This window comes from Mobula birostris, chromosome 17 (genome assembly GCF_030028105.1).
Source record: "Mobula birostris isolate sMobBir1 chromosome 17, sMobBir1.hap1, whole genome shotgun sequence".
Lineage (NCBI taxonomy): Eukaryota > Metazoa > Chordata > Chondrichthyes > Myliobatiformes > Myliobatidae > Mobula > Mobula birostris.
The window spans coordinates 43,733,470-43,747,530 of record NC_092386.1 but is presented as its reverse complement, the minus strand read 5'-3'; the positions used below and the strand labels follow the sequence as shown (position 1 = coordinate 43,747,530).

The following is a 14,061-nucleotide window of genomic DNA, read 5'->3' as shown; positions in this document are numbered from 1 at the left end:
AGGCTGCAACTACCTTCCAGTCATACTAACAATTTCACGAAATTCATCCACCTACTGCAGAATAAAAAGTCCATTTACATATCAAAATTGCAGCACCTCATTTCAGAGTTTTGATAGCCCATGCTAAACTGTTAATACCACCCTTGTACTTAAAATAGCCACAATTTTAGACCCTTTCAAATATGAGACTATTTTTTCCTTTTCTCCTATTGCAGAGGCAGGATGCAGTGATTAAGTACAGTTCCTCAGGTTCAGTCAGGTCAGCACAGTAAGTTTTAAAAGTATATGTTCTTTTTTTTGTGTCACTGAAAAGGGAGTTCTTTAAAAAAAAAATGCAGCCTCAAGTAGTTTGTTCTTTTATGGACTAGCGTTATATCTCTTTGCAGCCAGATACTGGGAATTTAAAATTCTGCTAATCACACTGAATCATGCTGAAAGAAATGTATGGTTCAGCTCTCTCCAGTGACTAGTTAGATCAATACCTAGAACATTTGCAGCTTAGTGGGCCGAAAGGCCTGTATTGTGCTGTAGGTTTTCTATGTTTTTTTTCCATTTACACTGATCGGCCCAAGTGTAATATCCTTATCACCTGCAGCTAATTGAAATAAGACAATTGCGCAGAATGCATGAAGCTGCAAAATTTATTCATATTGCAAAAGCCACTAGTATTAATTTGAAAAAAAGTACACATTGAAGATAAAGCCTTTTCAGGAAATAAATGTCTCAAGTGAAAACAAAATCTCATCTCTGCAGGAAAAAAATCCACAACTATACAAAAATCCAATTAATGCAGCACCAAAAAATGTGTACAAACAAAATTTGTTTGTATATTTATATCCAGATATATTTAGCCTTTAGCCTGAGAAAATGATAAGGTAGGGGTGGGGAGACGAAGAATTTTGTTACGGGGCAAATGAGCATATTCCAAGATAACACTCCAAGTGAAGCTGGTAATGTAGTGTATGATTTTTGCTTTCAACATTTAAAAAACATTTGTTTTTACACATGAATTATTTTATATTACAGCACATCTGTTCCATTTGTAATAATCATTTTCTGCTGGAATTAGGGAAGTGAAACTAGAGAAGTGTTGACATTGATGAAATTTGTTATTCCAAACAGAAGAAATGTCAAGTTGAATGGCATAAGCGTATCCTAGAAATTTGATCTAAAAAGGCAAAAAATGCTCGAAAAGCAGCAACCTGAAAGAGAGAAAAAGAGTTAACATTCTGAGTTAATGAATTCTTACTAAGGTTAGTCAGAATTAAGCATTTCTGAATTCCAGCATCGGCCATTTTTTAAAAAACAAAAAAAAAAGTGAACCTATCTACATACCAAGGATCAAATCAACCCTTCTTTAATGGGAGATGACAAGGAATAAAACAGCACTGCAAGGCTGGTACAAATTAATAAAAATGCAGATGCTGGAATTCTGAAATACTCAGCATTCTGACATGTGTCTTCCATTTGCAATGTTAACTCTGTTTCCCCGTCCACAGAAACTACCTGACTGCTGTCTGTATCAGCTTTTTCCTGTTGCTCCAAAGATTAAAATACAGTTTATACAATAGTTTATTTTATTGTGTTTGTGAAATCAATAGATGATGAAATAAAGTATTTGTTCAACCGATGCTGAAGAGTGAAAAATACTGCTCTTGTAAAACAAGTTACAATATTTTATATACTCACTTGGGTGAAAGCACAGGAGGACTGACAAAGTATCTCAGAGCATCTTTTATCATGTCCTGCATCAAATGTGTACCAAATACCTTCTTATTATCCACTAAGAAAGTTGCCTGTAAAATAAATATCAACTATAATCATTCTTAGTTTTAAAGGGTATTTAGGTTGTCTATCTCTAAAAAAAAAATGCCCAATGCAGACAGTTCTGTATTATGTGCCTGGATTTTGACATTTTGCACTTCGAAGATATTTATCAGAGGCCTTCACTGATAATTTATATTAGGCAAGTACAATGGAAAAAATATCAATAAGACTGTCCCAAACTAAACAAAAACTTACATACCTGCAACAGCGATCTTGAAAGAACACAAGGTGACTGTTCACTAAATTCACAGAAGAAGTCCTAAAAAATAAAGTTTTTAAAAGCACTGACATCCTGATAAACTGTTACTTAAAAATAAAACCTGTTTTAAAAATGTTAATAGCATATTACAGAATATCTTTCTGAAAAACACATAATTCTTACTAAGAACTTGATTGATATTATTTCCATTAGTTTTAAAACAATATTTAGTCTACCACAAAAACGTTGGACAATAATTGGAGTTCATGCAGTTTATGTGAAGAGAAAAGATATTAATTTAAAAGCAAAAATTTTAAGAGTGCACTCTAAAGTAGAAGTTACTGTGTATTCTACTAACAGTTGCCATGTTGTGGTGCAGTCTATGGGCCACCATTACTGAAAGAATGGTCTCATGAGACACCCAAGGGATAAAGGGATACCCAAGTAAAAGTGGAAACAGAACAAGCATGTTGGGTTACATTATAAAGGTGATTCAAGAAAAAAAATACTTGCTAACAATTGGGATAGAGGAAGAAAATTAAATAGAGTTCATACACTTTTGGGGTAGGTATTTCTTCAGAAATTTCTTTTCTCTTCCCTTCCCACTGAATGATATTGGATTTAATGGACTTTATCTTTCATATATAGAAATGTACAACAGGTTAAAAATTTATCACATGTAGAAATTTACTACAGATTTTCATGCAGTTCATTTTTGACCAAAACTTTTACAGAAAAACTGCAACATATAATGGCTTTCCTCACCCTTCATGATAAAAATGGATTAAAGATTCTTAGGGAGCAAGTGAAATTGTATGTGTTTGGGTCTGTATCTATGCAGTCACACTATAATTCAACCCATGATAGCCTCTGGTCAGTCCCAGGTGAAAACTATGATACTGTAGCAAACTGAAAAATACTATCATGAATTCAATGATATAAACATGTGCATTGAATGTGATATATACTTTGAAACAATATCATTCTGTCCTTAAACAAATAGACAATAATTAGCAAACTGTATACAATAAAAATCACGTACTTACCAAAATATTGTGCAGGTTTGTCAAGCTGACAACTTCACAAACCATTTTAATTCGCTCTATAAGTTCTGAAAAATAGTTAACCATATCTTCCCTTTTTATAATCTTTGCATAGCGAGGAAATGTTGGAGGTAGCAATCTCTGATTGACCAGAGGTTCAAATCCCATCATTATAGGGTGATCTATCAAACAAAAGTCATAATTTGAAAATAAATATTGAAGCCTTAAAAACAGAAAATTACAGTGATCTGTAAATCCAGGCTAAGATATTATTCTTCAGCACCAAGCAAGGAGGCAAACTGGAACACCACGGTGAGTTAGGATCAGTACAGTATGACATATGCACATTTGTGCATGGCATACAATTCAAACCTTACAACCAAACAATGTTCTACTATACAACATAGTACCCACTGAAGAAATAATTTTACACACATCAGGAGCATAGAACACCCATAAATGAGTTAAATGTTAAAGAAAATTATCCACATCTTCCAGTTTCTGATTCAGGCAATGAAAATGGACATGATTGGTTTAACATTATTCTTAGTTCTAAAGCTGAAACAAAACAGGAAAAAGTCCCATTTCACTCAATATACCAGTACTTTTGATATCTTTCTTAGCAAAAGAATATACAGTAAACAGTTTGAAGAAAATTCAGAAAATGTTGTCACCTCCTTTTGTTGTATCATTTTGGGCCTGAATACCATGATGGATCGAGTTCTGTATAGCAGGTAGAAGATCAGCAGCTTGGGTCATAAGTTTCTGAGCTTCGCTCACTGCACACATCTAGCAAATTAACAAAAATCAGTTTTTAGTTTGTAATCATTCTCTTCTTTACAAGCAGTGCTTATGATATCACTGATCTTTCCTAATTCATGAAATGCACATCAATGAAGGAACTCAGCCTTCTATCATAATTCTGCCTATATCATTATGCAGTTAATTGGCAGTAGTATAACAACAACTTAGTGGGGCTTTTAATCTCCAATTTCCATGCTCACTGTGCAACGTCAGCTTGCTTCTCTTTGACCAACTTGTAAATTCATTATTTACTGCCTCCCATCTTAATCTAACACAGACTCTATTGACAGCTGTCAGAAAAACTGGTCCTGATGCAGGGTGTTAACCAGCAGTTTGTGTTTTGTTTCAGATTCCAGCATCTGCACACTTGGATCTCCAATGACACAAAACTGTTACATTTCTGTTCATTTTACTTCAACAATAGTGCAGATATGTTACATAAAACACATTTGCACAAATAGATTCAGAGCCAGTGCATTCTTCATAATTATCAGTACTTAAATCTACTGTTACTCAGCTTAAAATACAGATCCCTACTTTACTGAAATTCTAGGACAACCACTGCAACTAAAAATAACTTAACAAATTTGGAATAAATTTTGTTGTGCCTGAACTTCTAAACAGTTATATTTTCCATTTGTGTGTCCACTAAGCTTCCACGGTTTGAACTCCAATGCAGCAATATTACTTAACCAAAAAAACCCTAAATAACAGTGAAGAAAAACAGTGAAAAAAGTATGAAGTTGCTTTAATCTTCTCATTTTTACTGTACACATTATTGTAATTATTAGCTCCATCAAATACTTGTAAATTTCTATTAAAATGTTATATTTTAGTTTGAAGCTACACTTTTTGCTAGTTTCCCCAACTAAAACTAAATAAATTTGTGAGACTGAAAGCAACGAAGTTATTGAAAACTTTGCAAAACTGAACACATTGAACACAAGTCAAAAATTGAACACATGGCAAAATCTGCATCAAAAGTTCCAAAACAGAAATCCTTTACTGCCATTCAAGTTCTTTGATGACTTCACTATTAATAACCAAAGTCAATTTAGAAAATCATTCCAGAAGCAGGTTTATTGTTTCTGTTGGTACCTCTTTCTTTGTGAAAGCAATCAAGGCAGTCAGTAACAATCGAGTAAACTTCATCCTGCTGAAAACTGCTGTGCATTGTTGATGCTGAAATATTAAGGGGAAATCTCATTAGAATGTAAACCATAATTTCTATGTTAAAGGAACAGTCTTCTTAAATCTACTTGCTGTCTTTAATTATTAAACATTATTCACTGAATTATGTTTATGAATGGTGCTGCAAACAAATTATTCCTCCACAGAACACAACTCCATCACAAAATTTGCATAATGGATTACATTAAATTCCATCTTGCAACAATTTGGCTCTTCTTTGTCTTTAAATTTTACCCCTTTTTGTTAAAATGGTTGTAAATAGCTAATTCAATATGCAACAAAACAAGTTAGTTTTAATGATGTTTAAAGTATGCTCTCTCATTTTATTTAGATTTACTCCCCTCGCAAATTTGCTTAAATAAATTCTATTTCCTGCAGTACCCTAGGTGGGGCTAGTGTGCTACAACAAGATGCCTTCCATGATGTCATAGAATCAGACAGCACAGAAACAGGCCCTTTGGTTCACTATATCCAAACTGCCAATTGTACTCTTTTACAAATCCCATTTACCCACAATATGTTCATAGCCTTTTATGTTTTGGCAATGCAAGTATTGTCTAGAATTTTCTTAAGTAAATGTTAAGAGAGTACCTGCCGACACACCCTCTTACCTTAGGCACCTGATAACCAGAAGATTTTTCACTATTTATCCTACTTATACCAATCATACTTTATATATCACTCAGCAGCCTCCACTACTCCATGGAAACCAAACCCAGCTTATCTAGGTTTTGATCGGCGCATGATTGCGCAAGCTCGTGGACGTCAGCACGGTAGAACAAAGAGAAGAGTTTAAAAGCAAGAAAAGTTTAAAAGGAGAGTTATTTCTTCAGCAGTTTGATTGGGGCATGACTGTGCAAGTGTGTGGACGTCAGTCATGTAGAACAGCGAGAAGAGTTTAAAAGGAGTCAGCTTTGTAGAGCGGGTGACAGAGTAGGAAGGCTTTGGCTCAACAGGGCTTCGGCAGTAATGGGTCAGGGCCAGGTAGGTTATCTGCAAAGAGTAAAGACAGGAAGTATGTGTGTGAGGCCGGTGTCCTGCGCTTGGTGTCAGATGTGGCAAGTCCTGGCGACTCCCAGCCTCCCGGATGGCCACGTCTGCGCCAGGTGCGTCGAGCTGCAGCTCTTTAGGGACCATGTTAGGGAACTCAAGATGCAGCTCGATGACTTTTGTCTGGTCAGGGAGAGTGAGGAGGTGTTAGAGAGGAGCTATAGACAGGTAGTCACACCGGGGCCTCGGGAGACAGTTAAGTGGGTAACAGTCAGGAGAGAGAAGAGCAGGAGTCAGAGGCTAGAGAGTACCCCTGTGGCTGTCCCCCTTACCAATAAGTACTCCTGCTTGAGTGCTGTTGGGGGAGGGGGGAACGGCTTACTTGTGGGAAGCAACAGTAGCTGCTCCTCTGGCACAGAGTCTGGCCCTGTGGCTCAGAGGGGTAAGGAAAGGAAGAGGATGGCATTAGCGATAGGGGACTCTATAGTTAGGGGGTCAGACAGGCGATTCTGTGGGCGCAGGAAAGAAACACGGATAGTAGTTTGCCTCCCAGGTGCCAAGGTCTGGGATGCTTCTGATCACGTCCATGATATCCTGAAGTGGGAAAGAGAACAGAGCGAGGTCGTGGTACATATCGGTACCAACGACAAAGGCAGAAAAAGGGAGGAGGTCCTGAAAATAGACTACAGGGCGTTAGGAAGGAAGCTGAGAAGCAGGACCACAAAGGTGGGTGGAAGTTAGGAACAGGAAGGGGTCAATAACTCTACTGGGTGTTTTTTTAAATATAGACCACCCAAGAATAACAGAAACACTGAGGAGCAGATAGGGAGATAGATTCTGGAAAGGTGTAATAATAACAGGGTTGTTGTGGCGGGAGATTTTAATTTCCCAAATATCCATTGGCACCTCCTGAGAGCGAGAGCGAGGGGTTTAGATGGGGTGGAGTTTGTTAGGTGTGTTCAGGAAGGTTTCTTGACACAATATGTAGATAAGCCTACAAGAGGAGAGGCTGTACTTAATCTGGTATTGGGAAATGAATCTGGTCAGGTGTCAGGTCTCTCAGTGGGGGAGCATTTTGGAGATAGTGATCACAATTCTATCTCCTTTACCATAGCTTTGGAGAGGGATAAGAACAGAAAAGTTAGGAAAGCGTTTAATTGGAGTAAAGGGAAATATGAAGCTATCAGGCTAGAACTTAGAAGCATAAATTGGAAACAGATGTTCTTAGGGAAACATACGGAAGAAATGTGGCAAATATTCAGGGGATATTTGCATGGAGTTCTGCATAGGTATGTTCCAATGAGACAGGGAAAGGATGGTAGGGTACAGCAACCATGGTGTACAAAGGCTGTTGTAAATCTAGTCAAGAAGAAAAGAAGAGCTTACGAAAGCTTCAAAAAAAACTAGGTAATGATAAAGATCGAGAAGACCATAAGGCTAGCAGGAAGGAGCTTAAGAATGAAATTAGGAGAGCCCAAAGGGGCCATGAGAAGGCCTTGGCGGACAGGATTGAGGAAAACCCCAAGGCATTTCGCAAGTATGTGAAGAGCAAGAGGATAAGACGTGAGAGAATAGGACCAATCAAGTGTGACAGTGAAAAAGTGCGTATGGAACCGGAGAAGATAGCAGAGGTACTTAATAAGTATTCACTACGGTAAAGGATCTTGGCCGTAGGGATGACTTACAGTGGACTGAAAAGCTTGAGCATGTAGATATTAAGGAAGAGGATGTGCTGGAGCTTTTGGAAAGCATGAAGTTGGATAAGTCACCGGGACTGGACGAGATATTCCCCAGGCTACTGTGGGAGGCGAGGGAGGAGATTGCTGAGTCTCTGGCGGTGATCTTTGCATCATCAGTGGGAGGTTCCGGAGGATTGGAGGGTTGTGGATGTTGTTCCCTTATTCAAGAAAGGGAGTAGACATAGCCCATGAAATTATAGACCAGTGAGTCTTACTTCAGTGGTTGGTAAGTTGATGGAAGAGATCCTGACAGACAGGATTTATGAACATTTGGAGAGGCATAATATGATTAGGAATAGTCAGCATGGCTTTGTCAAAGGCATGTCGTGCCTTATGAGCCTGACTGAATTTTTTGAGGATGTGACTAAACACATTGATGAAGGTAGAGCAGTAGATGTAGTATATATAGATTTCTGCAAGGCATTTGATAAGGTACCCTATGCAAGGCTTATTGAGAAAGTAAGAAGGCATGGGATCCAAGGGGACATTGCTTTGTGGATCCAGAACTGGCTTGCCCACAGAAGGCAAAGAGTGGTTGCAGATGGATCATATTCTGCATGGAGGTCGGTGACCAATGGTGTGCCTCAGGGATCTGTTCTGGGACCTGTACTCTTTGTGATTTTTATAAATGACCTGGATGAGGAAGTGGAAGCATGGGTTAGTAAATTTGCTGATGACACACAGGTTGGGCATGTTGTGGATAGTGTGGAGGGCTGTCAGATGTTACAGCGGGATATTGATAGGATGCAAAACTGGACTGAGAAGTGGCAGATGGAGTTCAACCCAGATAAGTGTGAGGTGGTTCATTTTGGTAGGTCAAACATGGTGACAGAATATAGTATTAATGGTAAGACTCTTGGCAGTGTGGAGGATCAGAGGGATCTTGGGGTCAGAGTCCACAGGAAATTCAAAGCTGCTACACAGCTTGACTCTGTGGTTAAGAAGGCATACAGTGCATTGGCCTTCATCAATCATGGGATTGAGTTTAGGAGCTGAGAGGTAATGTTGCAGCTATATAAGACCCCCCTGGTCAGATCCCACTTGGAGTACTGTGCTCAGTTCTGGTCACCTCACTACAGGAAGGATGTGGAAACCATGGAAAGGGTGCAGAGGAGATTTACAAGGATGTTGCCTGGATTGGGGAGCATGCCTTATGAGAATAGGTTGAGTGAACTCGGCCTTTTCTCCTTGGAGGGACGGAGGATGAGAAGTGACCTGATAGAGGTGTGTAAGATGATGAGAGGCATTGATAGTCAGAGGCTTTTTCCCAGGGCTGAAATGGCTAACACGAGACAGCACAGTTTTAAGGTGCTTGGAAGTAGGTACAGAGGAGATGTCAGGGCTAAGTTTCTTTATGCAGAAAGTGGTGAGTGCGTGGAATGGGCTGCCAGTGACCGCGGTGGAGGCAGATAATGATAGGGTCTTTTAAGAGACTCCTGGATAGGTACACGGAACTTAGAAAAATAGAGGGTATGGGTAACCTAGTTAATTTCTAAGGTAAGGACATGTTCGGCACAGCTTTGTGGGTCGAAGGGCCTGTACTGTATTGTGCTGTAGGTTTTCTATGTTTCTTTCCTTACAAGAGATACATTCTATCCTAAGCAAAAGATAGCTGAATTATCTTTGTATCCTCTCCAGCATATCACATCCTTCTTACAGTGGGGTGACCAGAACTGCACTCAATACTGCAGATATGGCCTAATCAAGTGGTAAGATTATGTCCTAGCGCTTATATTCGTCCACGGTCAACATATGTATTCTTCATCACTTTATGCACCAATGCGTTATTTTTAAGGACCTATAGACTTGTACTCCAAGGAATCTTTGTTTACCAGATCCTTACCATTTACTATACATCCTGGCTTTGTTGGCAGACCTTACACCGGTCATAATTAACATTTCATTTGTCCTTGCTCCTCTCAACTTTCCAGCTGACCTATATCATGGTGCAGCCTTAGACCTTAGTCACCATCTGTGACACCACCATCTTTCATATCATCAACAAACTTACATATCATACCTCCCAAGTTCACATTCACGTTATTACAAAGATCTCAGCACAAATCCTCATGGTGCATTACTGGCCACAGATTTCCAATCAGAAAAATAACCCTCCACCCTCACCCTCAGCTCCCTAGACAGTCAAGAGATCAGTCATGGCACTTGATTTTTGTTTTCCTTCCAAAAAGCACTTAGCTAACTTGAGTCTTTCTCCTTGCCACTTTGTCTGAAAAGGACTTTATTGTGCAAGCTTGGAAACATTTACCAGTCTCCCTAGAACCTTGAATAACTTTTTTAACACGTACTCAGAAAGTGTTCCAGTACTTTCTCAAGTTGGTAAAGCCTTTGTGTGCCACTGAGTGAAACCTGTGTTTGGAAAGTACAGATACTCTAAATAAAAACTTTAAACTTATGAGTATGAACAGAAATCACAGAACATTAAGCTGTTACTGCATTGAATCTTTAAATAATGCATTGCATTTGCTCCCAAATCCTGAACACTACCCACTGTACAAAAACAATATATATACTGATTTAATCTTCAGAATCAACATATGCTCACTTCAAGTTCAACCTCTGGATTGCGTTCCTCTCCTTGTCGACTCCTAGTGCTCTGCCAGGAAAAAGAGAAATATCATAAAAAATTGGAGAAACTTTTTTTTTGTGTTTTAAAAATCTGTATCCTCAACAAAGGTATCCCACATTTCCTGAAGCCTGCAGAGATTCAGAATAATATGAAGATCTTCAAAAATTGCCACTTACTAAAAGTAAATTCATAAAATTCCACTCTTAGGCTGCAGGAGAACACACATTAGTCCTCACTGAGGGGGTCAGAGGTGGGAGGGAGCTTTAGGATATCACCAAAAACTCTAGCAAATTTCTATGAACGTACAGTAGAGATTATTCTAACTGGCTGCATCACAACAAGGAATGGAGACTCCAATGCACAGCACTGAAAGAGAGGGCTGTAGATTCAAGAAGCTCCACCACGAGCATAATCCCCCAATCAAGAGGAAAGCTTCAGAAAGGTGGTACCTCAAGAAGGTAGCATCCATTGCTAAAGACCCTCAAACTCCAGTACATGCACTCTTCCTGTTACCAACGTTAGGGGAGAAGCACAAAAGCCAGAAGACCCACGTTCCATGATTCAGAAACAACTTCTTCCCTCTACCACCAAATTTCTGAACAGTCTGTGAACATAATCCCATTGTTTCTTTTTTTCACTAATTTATTTTGTAATTTAGAGCAATTTTAATGTTTTTGTACTGTACTGATGCCACAAAAAAAGGTTCCACAACATAAGTCAGTGATAATAAACCAGATTCTGAGTACATCTTTAGACTTCAAGTTTTAATCAAGTAATATTTAATATACAAAATAATTTACTTGAAAATAGAGGAAGTATTTTGTTTTTTTTCCCCACATTGACCTGACTTCAGTAGATGAAACTTTCTGTGGCAGAGTAGTTAGGAAGGGAGTTCTACTCTGGGGCACTATTTATAGCATACAGTCAAAAGATGGAACTACAACCTTTGATTTCCACTTCCCTTCTGAAAGATACATTTCACTTTCTCAAGTCTTCCTTCTGACCTCTGAGAAAGCATTTATAACATTAGTTTTATGTACTTTTGATATCCTTTGCAGATTTATTTATTTTACTTAAAGACACATCGTTGAATAGGTCCTTCTGGCCCTTCGAGCTGTACCACCCAGCCACTACTGACAACTCCAAATTTAACTCTAAACTAATCACAGGGCAATTTACAATGACCAATTAATCTACCCAGTACATCTTTGGACTTTAGGAGGAAATTGGAGGACCAGGAGAACACCCACATGTTCCACAGGGAGGACGTACAGAGACTCTTTCCAGGGGACTCCAGGAGTAAACTCTGAACTTCGATGCTCTGAGCTGTAATAGCATTGCACTAACCGCTACACTACTGTGGCGGGCAGCCAGACAAGGTGCAGCGATCAGTTGGTCTTAAAAGGTTGGCTAAAAGAAAGAAAGAAACCTAATGCAGGCAAACAAGAGCTGGTGGTATTGGCCAGGGGCAGTGCATTCATCCCTGTGACGAGCTGAAGGTGGCACGACACTCGCCTCAGCTCCTCTGCTCAGCCCTGCCATTCAATGACACACACAAACACTAGGAATTCTGCAGATGCTAGAAATTCAAGCAACACACATCAAGGTTGCTGGTGAACGCAGCAAGCCAGGCAGCACCTCTAGGAAGAGGTACAGTCGACGTTTCGGGCTGAGACCCTTCGTCAGGACTAACTGAAAGAAGAGCTAGTAAGAGATTTGAAGGTGGGAGGGGGATGGGGAGATCCAAAATGATAGGAGAAGACAGGAGGGGGAGGGATGGAGCCAAGAGCTGGACAGGTGATTGGCAAAGAGGGTATGAGAGGATCATGGGACAGGAGGTCCAGGGAGAAAGACAGGGGGGGGGGGAACCCAGAGGATGGGCAAGGGTATAGTCAGAGGGACAGAGGGAGAAAAAGGAGAGAGAGAGAAAGAATGTGCGTATATAAATAAATAACGGATGGGGTACGAAGGGGAAGTGGGGCATTAGCGGAAGTTTGAGAAGTCGATGTTCATGCCATCAGGTTGGAGGCTCCCCAAACGGAAAATAAGGTGTTGTTCCTCCAACCTGAGTGTGGCTTCATCTTTACAGTAGAAGAGGCCAATTGGCGAGACCCGACTCAGACTGGGAGATCGTTTTGCTGAACACCTACGCTCTGTCCGCCAGAGAAAGCAGGATCTCCCAGTGGCCACACATTCTAATTCCACATCCCATTCCCATTCTGATATGTCTATCCACGGCCTCCTCTACTGTAAAGATGATTCCACACTCAGGTTGGAGGAACAACACCTTATATTCCGTCTGGTAGCCTCCAACCTGATGGCATGAACATCGACTTCTCAAACTTCCGCTAATGCCCCACCTCCCCCTCGTACCCCATCCGTTATTTATTTATATACACACATTCTTTCTCTCTCTCTCTCCTTTTTCTCCCCCTCACTATACCCCTTGCCCATCCTCTGTGCTTTTCCCCCCTTTTCGTTCTCCCTAGGCCTCCTATCCCATGATCCTCTCATATCCCTTTTGCCAATCAACTGTCCAGCTCTTGGCTCCATCTCTCCCCCTCCTGTCTCCTCCTCCTCCTCCCACTTTCAAATCTCTTACTAGCTCTTCCTTCAGTTAGTCCTGACGAAGGGTCTCAGCCCGAAACGTCGACTGTACCTCTTCCTAGAGATGCTGCCTGGCCTGCTGCGTTCACCAGCAACTTTTGATTCAATGGCACATTTAGTTTTTCCATAGTCACTCGCTCCACTTGTTTTCCTTTGCAGCATTGCTGAAGCTAGTGGGCAGCTTGTAGCAATGGTGGAGGTGGATTCCGAGTAAGTGTCCCATTCACACTTCTGGATGATGACACGCTACATGGCAAAATTAATATTCTTCTCATTAATTTGACACTAATCTTTAATTTATTTTGACCAACAGCTGAATCTTATATATAAAGTTTTGTTTCATAAAAGTAATATTTATTGTAAATTTTGAATATTTATTTGCTTGCTTTGTCATTAAACTAGTTCTTAATCTACCCAATTATGTATTCTATAGGAATGCTGAAGTAAAATGTATGCTTCACACTCTGAAATGATGAAGTACCTTCACTCTTCTTTGCAAATCATCTTCTACATCTTTCAACATGCCTGGAAATAGAATTTAATAAATGTTGAAAAACACTATCTTATACCATATTTTGAAGATTAAAAATCCTCAGTCATAAATCACACCACATGAAACAATAATCCCACAAGGATTGGTGGTAGCTCAAAAATACTTTGTTCAATATGACATCTTCCTCTCTGAAATTTCATGAGGGATAATGAGACAAATAATATACCAATCTTTTTCAGTACTTAATACAATTAATTACAAGTTTTCATTTTGATGCATTTTCATTTCTTGGGGGGGGGATATTATAAAAATACTAGTACCTTTAAAGCAATTGGATGATATGCATCATTTATTTCTTTGCCATTTCCTATTCCAACTGTACTTCCTCCATCAAACAACAGGAATTCTGCAGATGCTGGAAATTCAAGCAACACACATCAAAGTTGCTGGGGAACGCAGCAGGCCATGCAGCATCTCTAGGAAGAGGTACAGTCGACGTTTCAGGCCGAGACCCTTCATCAGGACGAGAAAACTTAGTCCTGACGAAGGGTCTTGGCCTGAAACGTCCACTGTACCTCTTC

General features: G+C 39.7%; 1 protein-coding gene across 3 annotated transcripts in view; it reads right to left on the bottom strand.

Moving 5' to 3' along the window:
• The window catches only part of naa35 (N-alpha-acetyltransferase 35, NatC auxiliary subunit), a 67,187-nt gene that overhangs the window by 17,968 nt on the left and 35,158 nt on the right, over nt 1-14,061 (bottom strand). For all 3 annotated transcript variants that reach the window (XM_072281609.1, XM_072281611.1, XM_072281610.1), the window contains 7 exons: nt 13,469-13,512; nt 10,357-10,407; nt 4,972-5,055; nt 3,744-3,858; nt 3,073-3,251; nt 2,027-2,086; nt 1,690-1,796 (listed from right to left, as the gene is read on the bottom strand). In XM_072281609.1, coding sequence (XP_072137710.1) covers nt 1,690-1,796; nt 2,027-2,086; nt 3,073-3,251; nt 3,744-3,858; nt 4,972-5,055; nt 10,357-10,407; nt 13,469-13,512 — 640 coding nt within the window. The remainder of the gene's footprint in view (nt 1-1,689; nt 1,797-2,026; nt 2,087-3,072; nt 3,252-3,743; nt 3,859-4,971; nt 5,056-10,356; nt 10,408-13,468; nt 13,513-14,061) is intronic.